Here is a 25334-nt window from a genome sequence, read left to right on the forward strand (position 1 = left end):
AAAAAAAAAAAAAAAAAAAAAAACAAGACTAGTGGATAAAATAATCAACAAATAGGAGAAAAGCATAGTGAAGTAACCTGAAACTGAATTCTACCAGCTAATATAATATCCACAAATGCAGAGAACCCAGTGAGCACCAGCCTTAGGGTACAAACAATGCAGCAGGGATCCAAATCCACCCTGTTCCATTATAAAAATGAAGAACTATAATAGAAATGGGAGGTGGGAGCTCTGGAAACACAGAGGCAGTGGAGAAGCCAAGATGTGATATGGGGGTCCTAGAAAGAAAGTTAGTTACTGAACTGAGAGTTGAAGGCTGAGGTGGGCTAGCCATTTGAAGATGGGGAAAAGTATCCCAGGCAGAGAGAAGAACATGAACAAAGGCACAGAGGTGTGAAAAACCACATATGTGTGGGAAAGTATACAAGGCTTGGAACAAATTATAGAATCTTAAATTCCTCTTTTCTATGGCAACAACTAGCATATAGCTAGGTTTCAAATACCATTGGTTGATATCATTGTCACTCTCTAAACATCATAATATTCCAGCATAGAAAATAAAGAGAACCATAACTCCTCCCTCTATAAATACTGTATTTCCAATTATATAGCCCTGAACTGTAACTTTACTACCAATTGAGATACTCTCACGTACTGTACTTACTGTTGAGTAAACCATGTAAGTCTTGAAAAAAGGTGATGGCATTAAATTTTATTTCTCCATTAAAAAAAAATACCTTGCCCATTAGGATTCTTTTTATTCAAATACAAAAACTCCACTTAGTTTCTCTCTGGTTCCAGAGTGTTGAGAGATTTTTTAAAACCAATTTTGATATTGTCATCTAAAATGATCTCTCAAAGCCAACCAGTGGCCTCTGAAATGAATTTGCCTAACTCCCCACCCAAGATAATGCAAAAATACTGGAAAAAGACACTAATTTAGCCTGGTGAATGGTGAATATGAAACTGAAATATATAGGGGGCCTGGTGGTCTTCGGTAGATGTGACTTACCCTACTTATCCTGTGTTTAGCCTCGAGGTCTCCACCTCATCCACAAGCTCACAAAACACCTCACAGACTCCTTCACTTCCTGGGACTAGTCACTCCAACACTGTCTGCCGCCATCACAAATAGCCAACTGCCTAATTTTCCACCAGTTGTTTACATCTGTGTCTCCACTAGAAATGGATGCTTGGCAAAGGCAGGAAATGTTATTTAAGTCTCTGATTTTCTAGAACCTACATAAAGTATCCAAATACGTTCCTATAATTTCATGCAACCCATGACATCATCCCCCCCCCCCCCCAGGTTTTAAAATAGTCTCTTTTTCTTATTTCATCTCCTTCTTCCTGCCTTTCCCAACCTGCTTTCTTCCTTTTTGGTTGTCTTTGATGAAATAAAAGGAGCAAGAAGAGGTGGTGTGACTTCTAGATGCCTTGTGACAATTAAAAAGAACCAAGCAAACCAATCCAAATCTGTCCAGTTTGGGAGTCTATTATCTTCTCATCATTTCCTGATGCTTTTGTGGAATCGGTATCAATGCTGATGTGGATCTACCACACAGAAGTGTTGGGACAATCAGTGCTTGCAAAACTGACCAGCACATGTTCACTTTGAGACCACAGAGAAGGCACCACTTTTACCCTTAGGTTTATAGTTTCCCTGAGGAAACAGTGACCTGGACAGCCTATGAACTTCACACCAATCTGCATTTATCTATGATTAGCTCATGTCGGCAGGATCCCAATTAACATGCACAAAGTGTAAAACAACGTACTATCTGATGACGGGTCGGAATGGGCCTGAGTCTCCTCTAGATCCTGGAGCAATCTTGGAAATTCTTAAGCCCTTAGAATACACAGGACATGTCTTAGGACAAATAAAAGCCTGGGACTTTCCCATGGGGTAAGGAGAGAATGATTTGTCTTTCTTTTATAAAGTAAGAGGAGGTCTCTCTCCTTCATTAGTCAAATGACCTTAGTCATCTCCAACCTCATGGGAACCTCCAAGTCTGATAGGAGAAACAGGCACAGGATAAAACATAACTGGAATCAAGTGTGTCTGACTGAAAACCTGTGTGCGTGTGGCACCCTGGGCAGGCTCAGTGAACGCAGAGCAGGTGAAAAGTCAGTGGATACAGGGAATGAAAAACCAAACCAGGAAGAAAAGTTCAGTCCAAGATGGGTTTCCTAAGACCTAGTCCCAGTGAGAATTCAAAAGTAAAATCCACTTGGACAAAGCAAAGTGAAAAAAAAAAAATCTATTTTCTAGAAAAATCAGTTCTGTTGTTTGTTAAGACAAAACCTTCTCCGGGAGCCATTTCTTGGCTTGTCTGAGTTGTCCAAAGTTCTCTTGGAGCCCCTTTGCTCTAAAACAGGCTTGACTCTGCCTCAGAAATCTGCACCCCAACTGCAAACAGAATTGATTTTCTGCCACCAGCTGCGTCAGGCTGGAATAAGGTCATTGTTCCTGTAGCGACAGCTGGTCAGGGAACCCAGAGTCCTCCCTCTGTCCACGTGTCCACAGCCCCATTAGGCCACTGACCCTGCCTAAGTCTCTGTGAGTCTGAAATGGCCTAAGCTTTACCTCACTGCTCTGGGCTTTTCTCTAGATTAGCAGTTTTCACAGTGCAAACATGTACTAAGAGGCAAACAGGCTGGATGGTTTGGAAGAAATTAATTGTCAGACCTTCACTGGACACTTCCACGGTTCTTTCCTCTACATGACCCACCTGAGAAAGCACTCGTTGAGGAGGGATGTGCTTACCAGTTCCACACCTCCACTGTGCACACCTCCACTGTGGCCCTTCTCCCATCCCACCCTTCTGAATGTGCCCTTCCCCCGTTGCACAAAAGGCAAGACTGGCTCCCACACCCTGAACCTTATCACAGTGTACCACCCCGAAGTACCAAAGTGGCCACCAAGGAAAATAACTCAAAATACTAATGTCAGAGTCAGGAAGGAAGCTGGGCCCGGTGGTACATGCCTGTAATTCCAGTGACCGAGGAGACTGAGGTGGGAGGATCGTTAGTTTGAGGCCAGCCTCAGCAACTTAGTAAGACCCCATCTCAAAATAAAAAATAATAAGGACCCAGCAGCTTGGGAGGCTGAGACAGAAGGATTGTGGGTCCAAAGCTAGCTCAGCAATAAGCAACTCAGTGAGACCCTGTCTCTAAATAAAATACAAAATAGGGCTGGGTGCGGGGCTCGGTGCTTGAGTGTCCCTGAGTTCAATCCCCAGTACCATAATAATAATAATAATAACAACAACAACAACAATAAGGGCTGAAGATGTAGCTCAGTGGTAAAGTGCCCCCAGGTTCAATCCCCAATATATTAAAAAAAAAAAAAAAACAGGAGGCAAAAGCCTCCAATGACTGGGCAATGCATCCCTTTCCAACTTTGTTTCCTTTCTTACTTTTCAACAAACAGAAGGCCTAATCAAGTTGTCAGCAGATAGCTCATTACAAATAATTTTTGATGACAGATCACTCTGATTTTTGGCATACAACATAAATTTAATTCAAAGACTTGAGTGATGTCATTATAATAAAACTCCTTCTGCTCCTATCTATGTATTTATGTGAACAAACTTTCTCAACAACCATATCGATGAAAAATGAAAACTAGAATAGAATTTTGACTGAATCATGCCTCACTTTTTTAATGAGTGATCTTTACCCACAAATAAATAAACTAATGGGGGACTCATCCATCTCAAGAGATGTACTTCTGATCAATTTTAATTTTTATGTTAAAAACTCCTTTGTAACTTCCAACCTCATACAAAACACATCCCACATGAAATTCCTCTCCTTTTACCTCCAACCATCTAGGTTCTCTTTCCTTCTACCTGTCCTCTGCCCCTTTCTCCTTTCAATTGTTACCTTTCTGCCTGAGGTGTCCCCTCAGTCCACCAGTCACCTATGCCCAAGGCCCGGGATCCTCTTTGACTCCCTCGTTTGCTTCCATTCCCTGAATTAATGCGTCTCACCCAACCCTTCCATTCTCACTGCCATTTCCATGACAGCTGGGTGACTCCAGCAGCTTCCCAGCTTGACAACTGGATTCTAGTTCCTCATTCCTCCATTATATTTTGAAGATAGATATCAATGACACATTTTTAATTGTTCTCCCATTTACATGGCTTACCCCCCCCCATTCCCAAAAATTAATCTTTGTTAAAGCCTCAAAATTCCAGTCTCCCATGACCATATCCCAAACTCCTTCATAAAAGCCTTTACTGCAGACAAGCCAAGGGTCTCACTGTCCACTCTTGAACCCCAAACATACCATCTTCAGATTCATTACTGATTCCTTTGTTGGAATGCCAGGATGTGGACCCTCCTGGGTCTTTTTTTTCCCCCACGAATAATTAAGATTCAATAAAATAGAGCCCTCTCTCTTACATTAGCGTAGTTCTGCTCAAAGTGACATGCCTGGAACTCCATGAACACTTAATACCCCTTTTAGCATTACAGAACATTCTACATGAGTTTTCTTAGAATTCTACAAAGAATTATTTCATAATGAGTGTTAAAAAAATTAACAAGATGGGCTGGGGTTGTGGATCAGTGGTAGAGCACTCGCCTAGCACATGCGAGGCCCTGGGTTCGATCCTCAGCACCACATAAAATAAATAAAAGAAAGGTATTGTGTCCATATACAACTAAATAAAATAAAAATATTTTTTAAAAAATTAACAAGAGTTTATTGAGAAAATTCTCCTCTAGGAAAAGAAGAATTTAAAATAATCCTGAAAGGAGAACGGGAAAGGAGAGGGAGGAGAGGAGGGTAAAGCAGGGGGATCATGAATTAAAATTTATTTCCATGTATGTATAAGTTTACTGGGAGGAACCCAACCACTATGTATAACTATAAAAACCTTTAAATTCTGATTTATTAATTATTTGTTTTTTGCTTTTTGGTGTTAAGTTTTTCAAGTTCTTTATAAATTCTAGACATTAATGCTCTCTCTCAGAAGAGTAGCTAGCAAAGATTTTTCTCCCATTCTGTAAGCTCCCTCATCATATTCTGAATTGTTTTCTTGACATGCAGAAGCTTTTTGATTTGATGCCATCCCATCTATTAACTCTTGGCGTTATTTCCTGAGCCTTAGGGTTCCTATGGAGAAAGTCTTTGCCTGTGCCGGTATGCTTAAGTATTGACCCTATGTTTTCTTCTAAGAGTTGCAAATTTTCTTGTCTAATTCCTAGGTCTTTAGTCCATTTGAATTGATTTTTGTGCAGGATGAGAGATAAGAGTCTAGTTTCATTCTCTTACATATGGATAACCAGTTTTTCCAGCACAACATGTTTAAAAGTCTGTCTTTTCTCCAATGTATGTTTTGGGCACCTTTGTCAAGAATCAGATGACTGTAGATGTGTGGGTTTGTCTTTGGTTCTTCCATTCTGTACCATTGATCTATGTGTCTGTTTTATGTCCATACTATGCAGTTTTTGTTACCATAGCTCTGTAGTATAATTTGAAGTCAGGTATTATGATGCCTCCAGCATTGCTTTTTTAACTTAGAATTACTTTGGTTATTCTGGGTCTTTTGTTGTTCCAAATTAACTTTAGGACTGTTTTTTCTACTTCTATGATGAATGTCATTGGTATTCAATGGGAATTGCATTAATCAGCTTTTAGTAGTATGGTCATTTTAACAATATTAATTCTGCCTATCCATGAACATAGTAAGTCTTTCCATCTTCTCATTTCTTCTTCAGTTTCTTTCTTCAATGTTCTATAGTTTTCATTGTAGAGGTCTTTCACCTCCTTAGTTGGATTAATCCTAGGTATTTATTTTTTCTTTTTTGAGGCTATTGTGAATGGAACTGTTTTCCTTCTCAGCATATTGACTGTTGTTATATAGGAAAGCTATTAATTTTTGTATGTTGAATTTGTAACCTGCTTCTTGGCTGAATTTATTAACTCCAGCAGTCTTTTGGTGAAGTTTTCTTGGATCTTCTAAGTATACAATCATTTTATCTGCAAACAGTAATAATTCGGTCTTTCCTGTTCTATTTTTGTCCTTTTTTTCCTTCTCTTGCCTAATTGCTCTGGCTAGAATATCTATCATTAGATATTAAATAGGAGCGGTGGGAGTGGATATCCTTGTCTTGGTCCAGATTTTAAAGGAGTTGTTTTCAGCTTTTCACCATTTACAGTGAGTTCGGCTTTGGGTTTTTCATATATAGCCTTTATGATATTGAGGTAGGTTCCTTCTATCTTAAGTTTCTAAGTGTTTTTATGATGAATGGGTGCTGAATTTTGTCAAAGGCTTTCTCTGGTCACTTGAAGTCACTTGAGATGACTGATTTTTTTTTCTTTAATTCTGTTTATATGATGAACAGAAGAGCTTGGGATACTTCTTTACTTTCCAAATTGCTACCAATGGAATCACTCCTCTTCATGCCCCCTTTCCCAACTTTGGAACCCAAGAATGTTCAAATATGTACAGATATACATATGGCATATATGCATGCACAAAGAGATGGAAATACACAGGAAGGGAGGGGAAGATGAGAAAGGAAGAAAGGAAAGGAAGAGAAGGAAAAGTAAGATAGATGAGTGATAGAAACAGAGATAGATAGAACAAAAATAGGGCTACAATCTACTGAATCTTTGCCAAGATGCAGGATAATCCCCTTGTGCTGGTCATCAACTTTCAACCATTACCACAATCGAAAAGAGCAGGTAAGTATTGTTAGTCTTGTTTAAAAGATAAAACTGGGATGAGGTACATCCATGCTTTCACCAGGATAAGCCAAGTATTTTGATACTAAAAATAAAAAAAAAAAAAAAAAAACACAAATAATTCTTGCTTTCACACCCGGCCCTCACCCCACGTGTTACATAAGCCTGATTTCGGAGAGCATTTCTGAACTCCATTTTGGAAATTGCTATTCTCATTCTAGCTTACCTATCCCCACAGAACAGAAACATCCTCTACATACAGCATCCCAGACACAGACTCCCAGAGAAGCCCAGTAAAAGCAACCAATCCGGGCAAGGGGCAAGGGAGTTTCCTGGATCTCACTGGGTCCTAAGCTGATGCCTCAGGGCAGATTTTCATAGCTGATAAAATTTACATTGCGCTTCTACATCATTTTTCTGCATAAACCAGAACTGTAACTCTCTGGTGATTGTTTTGTTCTTTCCTCCAATACTTGCTGCTCCAGGTCACTTCCTCTTGGCCAATGATCCACCCTGGTATTGACCAGATCCAGACAGCTGTTAATTACCCAGGAAGCAGAGTGGGGAGGGCTATTGTTGGTTGTTTTCCCCTAATAAATAAAAATAAATGTATTGCTATATCTTGTTTCCTGCAGGGTCATTGTTTTCATGGACAGGAAGAGGCCCTGTGTGGAGGTCCTGGGGCTAATTTCATTTGCACCCTTGGAGGTCACATTATGCCCAGCAGGCTCTGCTGGAGTGAAGAGCAACAGTCAGCCCAGGCTGTGTCCACTGGTATCTGTGCAAGGGTAACCTGGGCTTTCTTGTTGACCCCAAAGTTTCTAATCCTTTGAGTAGAAGAGATTAAGTTTTTAAGTGGGCTTTAAAGAGAATAACAGGGCTTGTGTGGAACCAGGGAGTACTTAGCATAACCTCTTCTCTAAACACTTAAGAGATTATAAGGATGTCTCTATGGAATTCTGACCCACTCCTTAGGAGAGGGAAGATTCCTACTAGAGCTTGTGTCCTCTCTTCCTCCCCTTACTGAATTGTTCCTTCCCAGGAAGAAGTAGTGGAGAATTTCTGTACCAAACAGGCCAGCCGTCCAAATTTCATTTCACCCTCTTCATCTTCTTGTCCTCACTACATAAGCAGTATGTATCCCATGAGGAAGTCTCCATTTCCCTAACCCTCATGCTACCCACTCACTTTTCTCCCCTACACTGGGAAATTCCTGTCATTCAATAGCTATCATGCACTATGCTTTATATGAGTGTCCCCCAAATTCCCATGTGTCAGGGCTTGGTCACCAGTCTGTGGTGCTATTGAGAGGTGGTGGAACTTTAAGAGGTGGGGCCTAATGGGAGGAATTTAGGTCCCTGAGAGGGTGCCCTTGAAGAGAATACTGGAACAGCAGCCCCTTCCTCCCTCTCTCTTTGCTTCCTAACCACCCCTAGGTGAACAGACCTCCTGTGCCATGTGTTCCCACCATGATCTACTGTGCTGCCACAAGCCCAAAGCTACAGGGTCAAGCAATCATGGGCTGAAACCATGAGCTAAAATAAATCTTTCCTCTTTTTAAGTTGATTATCTTAGGTATTTTTGTCACAGTGATGGAAGGCTGATTAACATACTCTGTGACTCTGACATGTTCTCTAATCCAGCTTTGTCACTGCTGAAGTTGACATGCTGTTCTTCCGATGCTTTTCTAGGTCCTTAAGTTTGAAAAGAAAGAAGAGTATGTGATTAATTAGCTCCTTCAATCTAAGCAACAATTTATGTAGTTATATTATAATTGGTTATGTAACTATTATCTTTCCCAAATGATTAAGAGAAAATTGAATCCAAATGAATCACTTTGGATTCTCAGAGCATCCAGTAGAATGCGTTGCTCATGGTATGTATCTCAAAAATATTTATTAAACTAAATAAAGAATATAAAATTTCTAGAAGTTCAGTTAATAAATTTAATACATGTGGATATATGTCTATGTATAGATGTATGTATATTTATATATGTGGATATGTGTGTACATATTTACATATACATATGATATAACATTAAAAAGAAGGGAATGGAAAAAAGTGACAAAATCACCATAATATGCAACTAGATATAACTATATAATATGTAGGACAGTGAAGTGAATTTTCTTTTTTATCCAGAATTGCAGGTAATATTAAGTGAATTTTCTTCTGTTCTTTCCCTGTTATATAAAAATGTACATATTTACTTGGTTATAATCAGGGTATATATATAATTTAGAACTTTTTCTCTGGATATATATTTCATACAATGCACAACATTATTTATATCACTCCATAGTATTTCTCCAATCACACCAATAATGGCTACATGGTATTCCACTCAGTAAATATACCACAGTTTGAAAAAATGGTTTCCTACCTTTGGATGCTTAAGTTGTTGAAAAAAATATAATGATGTTTAATACTACTTCCTTTTTGCTCATTTGTTGTTTAATACTACTTTTTTAAAAATACTACTTTTTTGGTTTAATACTACTTCCTTTTTTATGTTTAATACTACTTCCTTTTTGCTCATTTGTTGTTTATTTCCTTATGATGAATTCTCAAAAAGGAATCTCTGTGTCAAACAGGATATACATTATTATAGTTTTTAATACACATTGTCAAAAGTGTGATCCTTCAAAAGTGGTACATTAATATTCCATCAGCCATGTATGACAGCACTACTTTCACCAAACTCTCTTTCACAAAACCATATAACATTTAACATTGGGGATATTCCAATGTTAAAAATTTTTCAAACTGTATATTTAATAAAATATATTTATTCCACAAATTACTGTGAGTCTGCAATGCCTTGGGCACTGTGTAGGGGCTAAGAACACAAAGGTCTTCAAACCTAACATGATTCACAATATAGAGGAAATAAAAGAGAAATGACAGAAATGAGGGTACTTTCTCAAATGTCCAAATTTGAGACTAACATCAATTTTATGATGGGGAGCTAGCTAGGCCTCCCTTACACCAAGCTTATAAGAAAAGTGATTTGAATTCTGGCCAGCTCCTATGTGGTGGGCACAGCTATGCTTGCAGTTACACATGCAGAGAATATCAGTTAAATGAAAACAAACAAACAACAAAAATAAATAAATAAACAAATAGTCCTCCAAACTTTTGCATTGAAAAATAATTGTAAAAGCAAATGGCAAATCAGAAAAAAAAATTATAATATATGCCAGAGACAAAATGTTAATAGATAAAAAGAACCTAGAAAGCTGGACATGGTGGTGTACACCTATAATCTTGAGACTTGGGAGGCTAGTGCAGGAGGATCGCAAGTTCAAAGCCAGCCTTAGTAACTTAGCAAGGCCCTAAAAAACTTAGTCAGAACCTGTCTCAAAACAAAAAGTAAAAAATGGCTGGGGATGTGGCTCAGTGGTAGAGCACATCTTGGTTCCATCCCTGTACCACACACACACAAAATAAATAAATAAATAACCCACCAAGAAAGAACATTAAGAAAAAGACCATCAATAAAGAAAATACACAAAAGTTATCAACTTTTCAGAGGAAAAAAAATACAAATGATTCTTCAACATATGAAAAGAGGCTCACTTAAAACAGGGACTGTCATGGTATCACTCACAAGCCAAATCTGGCCAACCGACTGTTCTCATTTTACTGCAACACAGTTATATCCAGTCATTAATGCATTATCTGGTCTGCTCTTATGCTACAACAGAGTTGAGTTTAAAAGATTCTGATCCACAAAGCTGAAAATATTTATTCTCTAGGCCTTTACAGGGTAGTATCTCTACTTTTTTGTATTTACTAAGATTTGCTTTGTGGCATAATATATGGTCTATTTTAGAAAGGGATCCATGCTCTGCTGAGAAGAAAGTGTATTCACTTGTTGATGGATAATATACTCTGTACAGTCTAAGTTATTGATTATATAATTGAATTCCATAGTTTCTTTGTTTAGCTTTTGTTTGGAAGATCTATCCAGTGGTAAAAGAGATGTGTTAAAGTCACCCAGAATTATTGTGTTGTGGTCTATTTGACTCTTGAACTTGAGAAGAGTTTGATTGATGAATGTAGATGCTCCATTGTTTGGGGCATATATATTTATAACTGTTATGTCTTGATGATGTATGGTTCCCTTAAGCAGTAATGAAATGTCCATCTCTATACCTTCTGATTAACTTTGGCTTGAAGTCTACTTTATTTGATATGAGGATGGAAACTCCTGCTTGTTTATGTAGACAAGCAGGAGTATATTTTAATCCCAACCTAAAATCAGAGCTGAAATCAATGAAATTAAAACAAAAGAAACAATTTAAAAATTGACATAACCAAAATGTTGGTTCTTTGAAAAAAATAAATAAAATTGATAAACCATTAGCCATGCTAATGAAGAGAAAGAGAGAGAAAACTTATTAACATCCATGATGAAAACAGAAATATTACAATGGAAACTACAGAAATACAGATGATAATTTAGAAATTATCTTGAAAATTTGTACTCCAATAAAATAGAAAATATCGAAGGCATCGACAAATTTCTAGAGACATATGATGTGCCAAAACTAAATCAGGATGATATACATGATTTAAACAGATCAATTTCAAATGAGGAAATAAAAGATGCCATCAGAAGCATACCAACCAAGAAAAGCCCAGGACCATATGGATACACAGCTGAGTTCTACAAGAACTAACACCAATACTTCTCAAACTATTTCATGAAATAGAAAAAGAGGGAACACTTCCAAACACATTCTATGAGGCCAATATCACCCTGATTCTAAAATAAGACAAAGAAATAAAACTTCAGACCAATATCTCTAATGAACATAGATGCAAAAATTCTCAATAAAATTCTGGCAAATCGAATACAAAAACATATCAAAAAGATAGTGCGCCATGATCAAGTAAGATTCATCCCAGGGATGCAAGGTTGGTTCAACATCTGGAAATCAATAAATGTAATTCATCACATCAATAGACTCAAAGATAAAAATTATATGATTATCTCAATAGATGCAGAGAAAGCATTTGATAGAATACAGCATCTCTTCATGTTCAAAACACTAGAAAAACTAGGAATATCAGGACCTCAACATTGTAAAGGCTATCTACGCTAAGCCCCAGGCCAACATTATTCTAAATGGAGAAAATTGAAAACCTTCCCTCTAAAAACTTCAACATGACAGGGATGCCCTCTTTCACCATTTCTATTTAACACAGTTCTTGAAACTCTAGCTAGACCAATCAGACATATGAAAGAAAAAATTAAAAGGATATGGATAGGAAAAGAAGAACTCAAATTATCACTATTTGCAGACAGTATGATTCTATACCTAGAAGACCCAAAACATTCCACCATAAATCTCCTAGAACTAATAAATTAAGTCAGCAAAGTAGCTGGATATAAAATCAACACCCATAAATCAAAGGCATTTCTGTACATCAGTGACAAATCCGTAGAAAGAGAAACTAGGAAAATCACCCTATTTACTATAGCTCAAAAAATAAAATACTTGGGAATAAACTTAATGAAAGAGGTGAAAGATCTCTACAATAAAAATTACAGCACACTAAAGAAAGAAATTAAAGAAGACCTAAGAAGATGGAAAGATCTACCTTGTTCTTGGATAGGCAGAATTAATATTGTCAAAATTACCATACTACCAAAAGCACTATACAGATTGAATGCAATTCCAGTCAAAACCCAATGACATTGCTCATACAAATTGAAAAAGCAAGCATGAAACTCATCTGGAAAAATAATAGACCCAGAATAGCCAAAGGAATCCTTAGTAAGAAGAGTGAAGCTGGTGGCATTACTATCCCCAACCTTAAACTATACTACAGAGCAAAAGTAACAAAAACAGTATAGTATTGGCACAAAAAGAGACCTGCAGACTAATGGTACAGAATAGAATACACAGAGACTAACCCACATAATTACAGTTATTTTATATTAGACAAAGGTGCCAAAAACATACATTGGAGAAAAAAATAGTCTCTTTAACAAATGGTGCTGGGAAAACTGGAAATCCACATGTAACAAAATGAAATTAAACCTCTATCTCTCACCATGCACAAAACTCAATTCAAAGTGGATCAAGACCTAGGAATTAAACCAGAAACCTTGCATCTAATGGAAGAAAAAGTAGGCCCAAATCTCCTTCATGTTGAATTAGGCCCCAACTTCCTTCATAAGACTCCTGTAATAGCTCAAGAATTAAAACCAAGAATCAATAAATGGGATGGATTCAAACTAAAAAGCTTCTTCTCAGCAAAAGAAACAATCAGTGAGGTGAATAGAGAGCCTACAAAATGGGAGCAAATCTTTACTCCTCACACATCAGATAGAGCACTAATCTCTAGGATATATAAAGCACTCAAAAACCTTAACACCCAAAAAACAAACCACCCAATCAACAAATGGGTCAAGGAACTGAACAGACACTTCTCAGAAGACGATATACAACAATCAACAAACATATGAAAAAATGTTCAACATCTCTAGCAATTAGAGAAATGCAAATCAAAACCACTCTAAGATGTCATCTCACTCCAAGAATACAACTATCAAGAATACAAACAAGGGTAAGTGTTGGTGAGGATGGGGGGGAGGAGCACACTCATACATCGCTGGTAGGACTGCAAATTGGTGCCACCAACCTGGAAACCAGTATGAAGATTCCTTGGAAAACTTGGAATGGAACCACCATCTGACCCAGTTATCCTACTCCTCAGTTTATACCCAAAGGACTTAAAAACAGCATACTGCATGGACACAGCCATATCAATGTGTATAGCAGCACAATTCACAATAGCTAAATTGTGGAACCGACCCAGATGCCCTTCAGTAGATGAATGGCTAGGGAAACTTTGGTATATATACACAATGGGACATTACTCAGCATTAAAAGAGAATAAAATCATGGCATTTGCAGTTAAATGGATGGAGTTGGAGAAGATAATGCTAAGTGAAGTAAGCCAATCCCAAAAAACCAAAGGCCAACTGTTTCTTGGGTATGAGGATGCTGACTCATAATGGTGATGGTAGGGGGAGTATGGGAGGAATGGAGGAACTTTAGATAGGGCAAAGGGAAGGGAGGGGTAGGGAGGGGGCAAATGGGTAGGAATTACGGTGGAATGAGTTAGACATCATTACCCTAAGTACATGTGTGAAGACATGAATAGTGTGAAAACACTTTGTGTACAATCAGTAATTTAAAAAATTGTGCTTTATATGTGTAATATGAAATTAATTGCATTCTGCCATCGTGTATAACAAATCATAATAAATAAATAATTTAATAAAAAAAGAAAAAAGATTCAAAGAAATGTTTATTATTTAAAGGATATATTTATTTTTATTTGTTAAATTCTTGAAAAAATACAGAGTGATAATATATGCTCCTTAAAAAGTACCTTAAAGAAACCAAAATATATTTTTAAAAATCTGTATGTCCATTATAGATGTATATGAAAACAAAAAATGATGAATATCAACTCCTTAACATACACATATGCACATGTACACACACTGAAATATTCTTGTATTAGGATTAAAAAGGAGAGTAAAGAGGGTTTCCTACTTCCTTAAGCAAATATTAATCTATGCAACTTTCTTAACTTTTATTATTATCTTAAAATTAAGAATTTATTATGAACAAATTTTATTGGTTATCTTTCCTTTTATTTATTTTTATTTGTATTGGTTCTTTTTTAGTTATACATGACAGTAGAATTCATTTTGATATATTTAATGATGGTGGGATTCACTATGGTGTATTTATATAAGAAAATTATTTTGGATTCATTCTACTATCTTTCCTTTTCCTACCCCCTCCCTTTTCTTCAATCCCCTTTGTCTAATCTACTGAATATCTATTCTTCCCTTCTACCCCCTTATTGTGGGTTAGCTTCCATATTTCAGTGAAAACATTTGACTTTTGTGGCTTCTTTCACTTATCATGATAATCTCCAGATCTATCCATTTACTTGCAAATGTCATCAATCCATTCTTCTTTATAGCTGAGTAATACTCCATTGTATATATTTAACTACAATGTCTTTATCCATTCATCTGTTTAAGAGCATCTAGGTTGGTTTCATATATATCATGTATTCAGCTGCTACAAACATTGATGTGAATGTCTTACTATAGTATGCTGATTTTAAATCTTTTGAATATAAAACAAGGAATGGGATAATTGGGTCAAATGGTGGTTCCATTCCTAGTAGTTTTTAAGCAATTTCCATACTGCTTTCCAGAGTGGTTGCACCAATTTGCAGTCCCACCAGCAATATATACATGTCCTCACATCCTCACTAACATTTATTATTCCTTATATTCTTGATGATTGCCATTCTGACTGCAGTGTGATGAAATCTCAGTGTAGTTTTAGTTTGCATTTCTCTAATTGCTAAAGATGTTGAACATTTTTTCATATATTTGTTGATCATTTGTATTTCTTCTTCTGAGAAGTGTCTGTTTAGTTCCTTTGCCCATTTATTAATTGGGTTATTTTGGTGTTTTGATGCTAACTTGACGTGCACATGGCAAAAATTTTCTCCCATTCTGTAGGCTCTCTCTTTACACTCTTGATTGTTTCCTTTGCTGTAAAGCTTTTTGTTTGATGTCATCCCATTTATTGATTATTGATTTTACTTCTTGAGTTTTAGGAGTCTTATTAAGGAAGTTGACTCCTAAACCGATATTTTATGTCATTGACATTGTTGAAGTGTTGGGCCTACATTTTCTTCTAGTAGGAGCAGGGTCTGTTCCTGCGCCTAAGTTTTTGATCCACTTTTACTTGAGTTTTGTGCAGGGTGAGTGATAGAGGTTCAATTTCATTCTACTACATATGGATTTCCAGTTTTCCCAGCACCCTTTGTTGAAGAGGAAATCTTTTTTCCAGTGTATTACAATGCCTCTATCAAGTACGAGGTAACTATTTTTATGGGGTTGTCTCTGTGTCTTCTACTCTGTTCCATTGTTCGTCTGTTTTGGTGTCAATACCATGCTGTTTTTGTTACTATAGCTCTGTACAATAATTTAAAGTCTGGGATTGTGATGCCTCTTGCTTCGCTTTTCTTGCTAAGGATTGCTTTGGCCTCTTATTTACCAGATGAATTTCATGACTGCTTTTTCTATTTCTATGAAGAATGTTACTGAAATCTTGATGGGAATTGCATTGAATCTGTATAGCACTTTTAGTAGTATGGCCATTTTGATAATATTAATTCTGCCTATCAAAGAACAAGGGAGATCTTTAATCTTCTAAGATTTTTTTATATATCTTTCTTTAGCACTCTGTAGTTTCATCATAGAGGTCTTTCACATATTTTATTAGATTGATTCCCAAATTTTTTTTTGAGGCTATTGTGAATGGGAAGGTTTTCCTGATATCTCTTTCAGCTGATTCATCTTTGGAGTATAGGAACACAATTGATTTTGTATCCTGCTACTTTGCTGAATTCATTTATAAATTCTAGAAGTTTTCTGTTGGAGGTTTTTTTTTTTTGTTGTTGTTGTTGTTGTTGTTTTGATCTTCTAAATATAGGTTCATGCCAGCAAACAGAGACAGTTTGAGCTCTTCTTTTCCTATTTGTATCCCTTTAATTTCTTTCTTTTGACTAGTTGTTCTGGCTAGAATTCCAAGGACTATAGAAGTGGTGAAAGTGAGCATCCTTGTCTTTTTCCTGTTTTTAGAGGGAATGCTGTCAATTTTTCTCTGTTTAGAATGATGTTGATCTTGGATTTAACCTACATAGTTTTTACAACATTGAGGTATATTCCTACTATCCCTATTATTTTCTTGTGTTCAGAACATGAATGGGTGCTTTTTGTCAAATGCTTTTTCCACATCTATTGAGATAATCATATGGTTCTTGTCTTTAAATCTATTTATGTGGGGAATTACATTTATTGATTTCTGTATGTTGAACCAACCTTGCATCCCTGAGATAAAACCTACTTGATCATGGTGCACTTTCTTTTCAATGTGTTTTTGTATGTGATTTGACAGTATTTCATTAAGAATTTTTGCATCTATGTTCATCAAGGTTATTGATCTGAAGTTTTCTTTCTTTGATAGTCTTGTCTGGTTTTGGTATCAGGGTGATACTAGCTTCCCAAAAGAAAGAGAGAAAAAAACTCAAATTTTTTAAATCTGTGATGAAAAAGGAAATATTACCATAGACACAACTGAAATATACAGGACAATCAGAAACTATTTTGAAAGTTTATACTCCAATAAGCTAGAAAATCTTGAAGACACTGACAAATTTGTAGAGACTTACTACCTTCCCAAATTGAACCAGGAGGATAATTTCAAGTAAGGAAACTAAAGCAGCCATCAAAAGCTTACCAAAAAAGAAAAGCCCAGGACCAGATGGATTCTCAGAATTCTACCAGATCTTTAATGAAAAACTAATACCAATCCTCAACAAATTATCACTTGAAATATAAAAGGAAGAAACTTCTCCAAATTTGGTGATATTTTTGTTAACAATTTACACATATTTTAATCCAGCAATTGTATTTTTGGAAACTTATTCTGCAGATCCACTTGAACATACAAGTCATGGTATTTATTACATCTTTGTTTGTTGTACAGATTTGAACCACTTGCTCCTAGCCATGGTAAAAAGGCCTGGATAAAGGATGGATGGCCCATCTATACAATGGAATAGTATGTAGCTGCCCAAAAGAATGAGGAAGGCCCCTCTCTGAAATAGCTCCAGTGTGTTTGATATGTTACCTGTGCACAAGTTAGGGAAGGAGGTCACTGTGTGCTTATATTTTCCTAGATCTGCATAAATAACTGAAAGGATCTGGATGCAGTGGCACATGCCTTTAATCCCAGCAGCTCGGGAGGCTGTGGCAGGAAGATGGTGAGTTCAAAGCCAGCCTCAGCAACTTAGCAAGGCCCTAAGCAACACAGCAAGACCCTGTCTCTATTGTCTCTATATGAAATATTTTTAAAAAGGGCTGGGGATGTGGGTCAGTGGTTAAGCAACCCTGAGTTCAATCCCTGGTACCAAAAAGAAAAAAGAAAAGAAAAGAAAGAATGGGGTGGGGGGGGAAGAGCTCTAGAAGAATACATAGAAGCCAAGGAAGAACTCAAGATTAGAAATTGGATGGAGGGGGCCACTCTGAGATGTCTTTTTCTATTGTGGTTGTTGATACATGTTTGCTCACTGATTTATTGAGCATCTGATGGCTTACAGGAACTATTTTACATTCTGAGGCTATAGAACAGGTAACAAACAAACAAAAAAAGAAAAAGAAAAAAAAATCTCTCTTATCATAGGATTTTATATTTTAGTAGGGAAGATTAATAATAAATAAAATATGTAGTATATTAAATGATAATAAGGTGAAAACAGAAAAAGTAGAAAGGTAAACATGAAGTGTTGAATGTGTGCTGGCAGAGGGAGGGAAGTAGAGTAACAAAGGCCAAACTCATTACAAGGTGACTTTTAAGGAAAAACGTAAAAATGGAAGATTGAGCCAGGCAAATGTAGTATCAAATATAATTAAATTAAAATGAATAATTATTCCATTTATTCTTTCTAATAACTATACTTGAAGTTATTGATGAGGTTATTATTGCTAATAAGATTATTATCCTCATTATAAGGTATTATATTCTGGCTCCAATGGGTTTCTTTGCAAATAGTTAGGAAATGTGAACTCCTCTAATCCAAGTGTTGAGAGGGAAGGAAACAAAATACATGTGGGGAGAGCATGAGTGGGTAAGATACCTCCTATGTGTTTAGGCCAACAAATTGAGGTTTTTCTACTGTTTGTAGCTTAAAAAAAATAATCCTATCAGTTAAACCCCACAAATGTGTTTGGATTTTGTTCCAGAGGTAATGAAGATCCACCAAGGAATTCAAAAAGTGAAAAGCACTGCATCATCACATCTGCAGTTTAGAAAGATTGCTTTGTTAGAAAATATGGACTAAGAAGCAGGATAGGAGTCAGGAGGGCCATGGGTGCCATTATGGCAATGCAGGCAAAAGAAGGATGGGGCTTGAACCAAATCAGTGATGATGGGAATAAAGGAGGAGATGTGGGACCATGAGGGGTGAATGAAATGACCCTTGATGAATTGATATGGACAGTGAATAAGACACATTAAAAGTTAAAAATCATATTTCTGGATTAGGTGATGTCCTCGATAGGTACATGTTTTAGTCAGCTATTTTGCTATGACCAAAGGACCCGATCAGAACAACTGCAGAGGGGGAAAAGTTTATTTGAGGGCTCACAGTGTCAGAGGTCTTAGTCCATGGACAGCAGGTTCCATTCCTCTGGGTTCAAGGTGAGGCAGGACATCATAGAGAAAGAATGTGGCGGAGGGAAGCAGCTCATGTGATGACCAAGAAGCAGAGAAAGAGACTCCACTTGCCAGACACAAACATATACCCTAAAGCCAAATACCAAGTCCCACCTCCTCTAGCCAACACCCTACCACTTCAGTTATCACTCAGTCAATCGCTATCATGGGTATTAATTCACTGATTAGGTTAAGGCTATAACCCAATCACTTTCCCTGGAAACCTTCTTGTATTATCTCACACATGAGTTTTGGGGAAACACCTCACATCCAAACCATAAGAGTACACAAAAAGAAAAGCATATTTAAAGAGAAGGAAAATATTCCATTCTAGGCCAGGTTGAATTTGAAATGCTTACAGTATATCCAAGTGGTAATTTTTGAGACATTTAAAATTGAGCTCAAGACATCAGAAAATAAAAGTGAATGTTAGTTGTTTAATGTAGGTGTAATATAAGTAAAAATATCCTAATAAAATACATTACTTATTGTAAAGTAATATCAATGAGTTATAGACTACTTTAAAAATACAGCTAAGCAAAGGAAAATTAAAAATATACAGAGACATAACCATACAATCTTATATCTAGCACCCAGATATAAATTATAATAAAATGTGGTTACATTTATATAAGGATATACACAAATAATGGGATTATTTAAATGGGATATTTATATAGAGCATATGCTCTGTGGTAACAGGTTTTATCCATTCAACAGCACATCATAAAACATCTTTCTAGTTCAGCCAGACTCAGTAAGGCACGTCTGTAATCCCAGTGACTCAGGAGGCTGAGGCAGGAAGATCACGAGTTCAAGACCAGATTCAGCAACTTACAGAGGCCCTAAGCAGCTAGCAACTTTGAGACCCTGTCTCAAAATAAAAAATAAAAAGGGATGAGGATGTGGCTCAGTGATTTGTCCTCATGGTAATATTTCTGCCTGATTATTTCCTTGGAAGAAAAAATTCCTAATAGTGGGACTGCTGACTAAAATGTAATATTTTATATATATAGGTGTGTATAAAAAATATATGTCATATATATGTAAATGTACATTTGCATATTTAAGGCTTTTGATAGATATTGCCAAATCTTTCTCTAGAAAAGAGAAAGATTTTAGAGAAAATCTCTAAAATCTCTAAAGAGATTATAGCAATTTACATTTCCATAAGCACTATATTCAAGTACTCATTTTCCCACACTTTCTCCAAACTGTTAATATACTTAATCATGCAGATCTTTAAGAACTGTATAAATAAAAATGTAAATTGCATTTTTTAACATTTTCCATTTATTTGCTAGAATTTAAACGGTTTACATTTTATTCGCAATTTGTCTTTTTCCAGTTTTCCTTTTGCAAACTGCTAATTGTTGTCCTTCGCCACCTTTTCTTTAGTAACACTGTTACCAATTTGTAAGAGCTCCTTATATGTTATGGACTTTAACCTTTAATCATTAATGCTACATTTTTTCTTAAATATAAAAAATAAGTTTGTCACTTGTCATTTATCTTAAGTGAGCATTTTGGTAAGCAGAAAAGTTTAATTATTGGAATAGCCATGATTTGAAATGACTGTTTCGAGGAACAAGGGTAAGAGGTATCCAGAATCAATGGAAAAACTAAAGCACTATGTGAAAGGCTCTGCTGAGATGGGAGAACATGCATTTCTACTGGCGTTCACCTACAAACAGCAGCAGTGCTTGGTAACTTGGTTGCAGAGGGAGAATGGGTATCCACATATCAACCCTGCATAGAGATTTAGAAAGTAAAACTAGCCCTTCCCCAAAGGAAATCTAATCAGAACCTAGTCCCTTCCTTTCCAAACAACATTCAGAAACATCAGGAAAAACAAAACAAGAGCCATCCATCAAAAATTTGAAACTCACTCAAGTAGCACAGGAGTAGTTTGCTCTTGCAAATCATGCAGCATTTCCATGTATTTTTAGATGTCTCCTTTAATATAAAGAGTATCAATCTCCAGAAATGGTCTTGAGGAGAAAGTCAGCCATCTTCCTAAACAGTCAACTTTAGAAGGGACAAACATCAGACCCTTCCAGACTCACATACCTTCAGTGTTCCTGTCTCCCAGAAGACTACCGACCCCTCAGACAGTGGCCCCAAACACAGAATGAACACACACACACACACACACACACACGTAGAGAGAGAAAGTGATCAGGATTCACTCAGGGTTTCATCTACTGGTTTAATTAGAAGCTGGACAAAGGAATGAGGTAGTCATGTGTATTAGCTAGTGTTTTGTTAAAGTAACAGACCACATGAATAGGACAAGAAGCAACTTGCAGTAGGATTCTCCAGAGGAATAAAACCAGCAGAAAATGCATGTGTGTGTGTGTGTGTAATTATAAGAGGGAATTTATTAGATTGGCTTACACTGTCAGAGCTGAATAGTTCCCCAGTGGCTGTCTGCAGGCAAGAGAATCAGGGAAAGCAGCTCTTTCTCAATCCAAGAAGCTAGAAGCTTCAGAAAAAGAGATGCCAATCATGTGTCCCCATTCTGAGGCTAAAGTCCTGGAAGCCCCCTGGGGAGTGGCTGGTGCAAGTCTGCATTCAAAGGCTGGTGAATCTGGAGTCTGATGTCCACAACCAATGGCAACATTAAGAAATGTACCTGCTCAAGAAGAGTGGAGCGTGCCTGTCTGAGAGCTTCCCTTTATGCAACTCTTTTGTTCCTTCCAGGCCCCCATCCTATTGGATGGTGCTGTTCATATTCAGGGCTGGTCTCCCCACTCACTTCTCTAACCCACATGCCAACCCTCTCTGGAAAAACCCTCCACAGACACATCTAGAACTGTGCTTTACTCATTTTCTAGGCATCTCTCAATCCAGTCAAGTTGACAGTCAAGTATATTTACTGGATCTAACAAATTTCATTTTAGACATTCTACTTTCCATTTTCTTGCATTCTCTTTATTTTTTTTTAAAAAAATATTAGTATACTAAAATTATATGTAATAGAGGGGTTTGTTGTTGCATATTCTAAAGTTTCAGACTATTTTTTTCTTTTTTCTCTTTGTGTCGCTGGGAATTGAACCCAGGACTTTGTATATGCTAGGCAAGGGCTCTGTCCCTGAGCTATATCCCCAGGCCTCCCTGCATTCTCTTTATTTAATCTTAACCTACACTTAAAAGCAGCACTGTCTTCTTGCATCACAAACAGCATTTCATTCCAGAAGATGGGGTGTAAAGACAGAAAGTTAGAGGGAATAGAAAAACAGTACCATGTACCCTTTCATCCTTGACAAAAATCACAAGATACACAGTAAACACCAGACCATTCAAAGAGTTACCACATTCAATGGTCACAACTCAGGGTCATGCTGACCAAAATGGAAAAGTGCCAAGTACCTCCTGTACTGAACTGAACTCCAAAGTCCAGTAGTCTGTTTGCTCTCACCAGAGACAATTTTTTTTTTTTTTTTTTTTTTTGCAACAGCTAACTTGGGACCTTAGAAAATCCAGGCCCTCTTTCTAACACACTGCTACTTCATTTAGAGGACATCTTCACTGTAGAGTCAGGAGATTACCTTCCAATTGCTTATGAAAACATGATGTCAGAATATTAAACATCTCTATTCTATCTCCAGTGTCCTCTCTCCCCAATAAATCCTTGAAGAAAGAGAAAAAGTAAAATTCCTCTTATGTGTGGGTGACCAGGGAAGGAGACAGCAGTCTTCTGTAAGTAGGGTTAGGAGGTGACCAATGGCCTGGGCTTCACTGAGCCAAGAACACAAAACCCTGGATGTGAGTCACATGCGAACTCCATATTTCATCTTGCCAAACACAAAGGAGCCAGCTAGGTAAACTCTGAGAAGTCCCCCTTTCTGTAGTCAGGTTCCACGTCATCCACAATCCTCTCACAAAGAGAAGCCATGGACTTCCTTTACCAAATTTCCTTTGGTTCAGATTTGCCACTGTAAATAGAAATGTCAGGTCTTACACTTTAACTCAGGTCACCATGTGTGAACTCTGGCTAGAGAATCAGAAAGTAAAACCCAAAGGAAATTTCCCAAAGGAAATTTTATCAGTACCCCAGTCCCTTCCTTTTCATACAACATCCAGAAATGTCAGGAAAAACAAAACAAAGGCAGACTCGTAAAAAAATTAGAAACTCATTCCTTGTATATGAACAGTATCAGGTGTCCAGAAATGATCTGGAGGAGATGGCCATCTTCCTAAGGAGTGAATTTTGCACCAAGAAAGAGGAAATATTGGATGCTTCTGGACTTACCTTCTGTCTCCCTCTCTCCCAAACACCTCAGGCAGCCCCCAAATATGAAACACACACACACACACACACACACACACACACCTCTGTATGGCTGAGAACTGCATAGAAATCACCAGGCTAAGTTACTCAAAGCCTCTTTCCTCATCAGAGTTGATGCACAATGACAGGAGCCAACAATAGGCCCCAGGCTACTTCACTCGCTTCTGCTGAAAGGAAATTAAATATTTCCAGCAAAATAAAGCTCCTAGAACCAACCCTTCATCCACCAAATTAGAAAATGCCAATCTTCACTTCTAACAGGAAGACCTTTCATTTCAAAACTCAGCAGAGGCAGAGCCTTTGCTACATACAGTTCCATCGCAATTTTCCTCCTAGTATAAGATCAGAGATGGTCACCCAGGAAATAGCCCTGGACCAGGACCTAGGCCTCAGCCCTGACCCCGTAGAGAACAGGCACCCACCTGAGACAAAGGAATAGGCTGCCAGGATGTTGCTGAGCAGAGCCATCTCCATGTGCTCCGCGATCACGGGCTCGGTGCTGTGGCTGAAGGGGAGCTTCATGCTGCATCCAGCAGAGACTTCCCAGAGATGCTGCAGCTGAATCAACGGGGCCACACTCTTTCTCTTCTCTTCTGTTTAGAAACATAAAGTGAGGGATGAGGTACATTCGGCTTTCTAGGGACTGTGTTCCAAGTAGCTTAGGCTCAAGAACAAAGAGCCATCTCCTCAATGCAGCCAACTTTCCCAGCCAGGGAGCCACAATGACCCAGGGTTTTGTCCTCTTTGTTCAAGCGAGCTTCTTGGTTTTCAAGGATGCAGTAATTCTTTATATCTGTTTTCCCCAGCCTTTCTCCTCTCTCTTCCCCATCTCATTACTTCCCACTTTAGCACATCTCTCTTACCTGTCTGAGTACTCTTTATTGTATTCTCCCTGGTTCACCTTTGAGGAACTGTCCATTGGGTTCAAATCTCCATCACCTTAATCCCTGCACTGTAACCCCAAGCCACAGTTTGCTCTAATCCTCTTCTTCCCCTGCTGGAGCCTGCACTGACACTTGTGTACCTTGATCAGTTTGCCTTATCCCTCAGGTCAAAAACTGTGTACCCTTGGCAGTGGGCCAGAGCTGGCTATCCCAGAGCTGCAAAAGTCATTTGAGTTCTAAAATATTCCTGAGAATTTAAGAGCTCAGCCCGCTCCCTGACCCCAACTCCATGATTCCGCCTGTGCCTGTGTTGGGCCATCCACAGACATGCACAGACCATCCACTGACAGAACTGTCCCTCTAGGAGTCAGAACCAGGACAGAGATCTCAGGGTCCAGTGATGCTGCCTCTGGCTGCAGGAGCACATCCCTTCCCCATCATGGTCCTCAGACCCAGCATAGTCATTACCTAGTTCACTAGGCAAACACGTCCAGAAAAGCCCCTAAAGATGGAGGGAGAGAAATGGTAAGGACCCTGGTACTTGCATTTAAGGCTGCTGTGAGCTGAGGCCAGGGAACTGAGTTACAGGGTGAGCAGAGGAACAGAGAGGCCAGGGAAGAAACTTGGGCTCTCAGTGGATCACAGGGGTCAGTTACTTGGGCCACACTGAAATGGCCTGGAGAGCTGAAATTCCACAGATGGATGGAGTAGGTTACAACAGAAAAGACAACTGCCACTCTGGTAAGTGCCAGCAGGCTTCAGGGAAAAATAAAACAAAACTCAGATCAACAGAAACAACCACAAAAATCTGGGAGCCCCTGAGTGGCAGGATGAAGAATGGGAGCTTCAAGGACTCTGAGAAGGGTCTGGCTACTGTTGAGAGACCTCCTGAGCCCAGGGGGCAGCGTAGGGTCTCCTTCAACAGCCTTCTGAATTCCTAAGAGGTGGTAATCGGATGGTACAGGTGGAGGGTTAGAAATACCAGCCTGAGTTCAGCAGGTGTGAGGACCCCAGGATCCAGGAAGAGAATGAAGTGACTACACTCTGTCTCCAGGTGCAGTGAGACAAGGCTGTTTCAGATCCAGTCCCTCCTGCCTGTCCCCCAACCCCCCCCCCCC

At 38.0% G+C, this 25334-nt stretch overlaps 1 protein-coding gene across 5 annotated transcripts in view; it reads right to left on the reverse strand.

Moving 5' to 3' along the window:
* Eva1a (eva-1 homolog A, regulator of programmed cell death) overlaps nucleotides 1-25334 on the reverse strand; it is a 60819-nt gene that overhangs the window by 4849 nt on the left and 30636 nt on the right. For 4 of the 5 annotated variants that reach the window (XM_048787426.1, XM_015499860.2, XM_015499858.2 and 1 more), the window contains one exon: nucleotides 23755-23925. In XM_048787426.1, the coding sequence (XP_048643383.1) occupies nucleotides 23755-23854 (100 nt within the window). In that variant the 5' untranslated portion in view covers nucleotides 23855-23925. Of the gene's footprint in view, nucleotides 1-23754; nucleotides 23926-24195; nucleotides 24485-25334 lie in introns of those variants that run through there. The other variant, XM_015499857.2, reaches the window with a different exon arrangement.

This window comes from Marmota marmota, unplaced genomic scaffold (genome assembly GCF_001458135.2).
Source record: "Marmota marmota marmota unplaced genomic scaffold, marMar, whole genome shotgun sequence".
Classification (NCBI taxonomy): domain Eukaryota; kingdom Metazoa; phylum Chordata; class Mammalia; order Rodentia; family Sciuridae; genus Marmota; species Marmota marmota.